The 1,560-nt window shown below is 34.7% G+C and overlaps 1 protein-coding gene across 1 annotated transcript in view; it reads right to left on the bottom strand.

The window, feature by feature from the left end:
• The window catches only part of HMCN1 (hemicentin 1), a 543,624-nt gene that overhangs the window by 356,449 nt on the left and 185,615 nt on the right, over positions 1-1,560 (bottom strand). The window contains 2 exon segments of the mRNA XM_007451144.1: position 1; positions 3-29. The exon segment at position 1 is cut by the window's left edge and continues 156 nt beyond it. Coding sequence (XP_007451206.1) covers position 1; positions 3-29 — 28 coding nt within the window.

Raw genomic sequence — 1,560 nt, 5'->3', positions numbered from 1 at the left:
TGAACCGCTTCCTCTACCCATTTTAACACCTATAAGAGAAAAAAAGAAGCGTGAGTAATATCAAAACATTTACAGCTTTATACTACCTCGAATTCCTGGTGCAGTAGTTGACTTTGCTTAATTACACGACTCCGTCACTTTCTGTACTGGTGTGAGGTTTATTTCCATCACAGTTAAGACAAACTTTCCCAACCCTCAGAATGGGCGGAAATATTCGCAAATGATAAGACCAACAAGGGATTATTCTCCAAAATTTACAAACAGCTCACGCAGCTCAATATCAAAAAAACAAACAGCCCAATGGAAAAATGGGCAGAAGACCTAAATAGACATTTCTCCTAAATAGACATTTCGCCATACAGATGGCCAAGAGGCACATGAAAACATGCTCAACATTGCTAATTATTAAAGAAATGCAAATCAAAACTAAAATAAGATATCACCTCACACCAGTCAGAATGGCCATCATCAAAAAAATCTACAATTAATGCTGCAGAGGGTATGGAGCAAGGGAACCCTCCTACACTGGTGGTGGGAATGTAAATTGGTAGAGCCACTATGGAGAACCATATGGAGATATATATACAATGGAATACTACTCAGATGTGGTATATATACAATGGAATACTATTCAGCCATAAAAAAGAATGAAATAATGCCATTTGCAGCAACATGGATGGACAAAGAGATTATCATACTAAGTGAAGGAAGTCAGATAGAGAAAAACAAATATATGATATTGCTTATATGCAGAATCTAAAAAATGATACAGGCAGATTACCAACTTTGAAGAAATAAATTTTAAGGAGGTATGGGAGGAAGGAATACATTTTATAAAATGTTACAAGGAAGCTCATGACTGACTTTTGAATAGTAGGAGTTTTAAGTATGTTGTTAAAAATCTGTAAGGGACAGTTAAGAAAATTATCAGACTGTAAGAGAAATGTGTGAGCTTGCCAAAAAAGGATTTCAGTGTAGATTTTGTCTTTATCAAATGAAGTTAAAGGAACAAGTTATAGTTAAAGTTTGAATGGAAGAGCCTGCCATTGTTGTTCCACAGATGGTTGTTGCTGTTTGCATTCCTTTATTGAGCCTACATCTTCATAATCTTTTTGGCAGGTATATGTTGAACACTTGTTTCATGCTCAAGACAGGATCAGAGAGCATGGATCCTGACAACTGATTTGTCTGTTTTCTTCTTTTTCCATGACTGTATCTACTGCCTCATCTTGATTTACAAGCAAAACCTAGAAAACCTACAAAAATAAGTGTTTTGTAGTTTATCTAGGAATAATACAGAAAATACTGCTGTTATTTTTGGTGAAGAAAATCAATTTTGTATAGTTTATTTCAACTTAAAATGTGAATTTTGTTTAAAAATTTTTTTTTAAAATGATACAAATTAACTTATTTACAAAACAGAAACAGACTCACAGACTTAGAGAATGAACTTGTGGTTACCAGGGGGGAAGGGAGTGAGGGAGGGATAGATTGGGAGTTTGGGACTGACATGTACACACTGCTGTATAAAAAAAAGAAAAAAAAGACAAACTTTCCCTA

Source organism: Lipotes vexillifer, unplaced genomic scaffold, assembly GCF_000442215.2.
Source record: "Lipotes vexillifer unplaced genomic scaffold, Lipotes_vexillifer_v1.1 scaffold343, whole genome shotgun sequence".
NCBI classification, from domain to species: domain Eukaryota; kingdom Metazoa; phylum Chordata; class Mammalia; order Artiodactyla; family Lipotidae; genus Lipotes; species Lipotes vexillifer.
The sequence above is the reverse complement of the archived record's forward strand: the minus strand, read 5'-3'. Positions and strand labels throughout refer to the sequence as shown.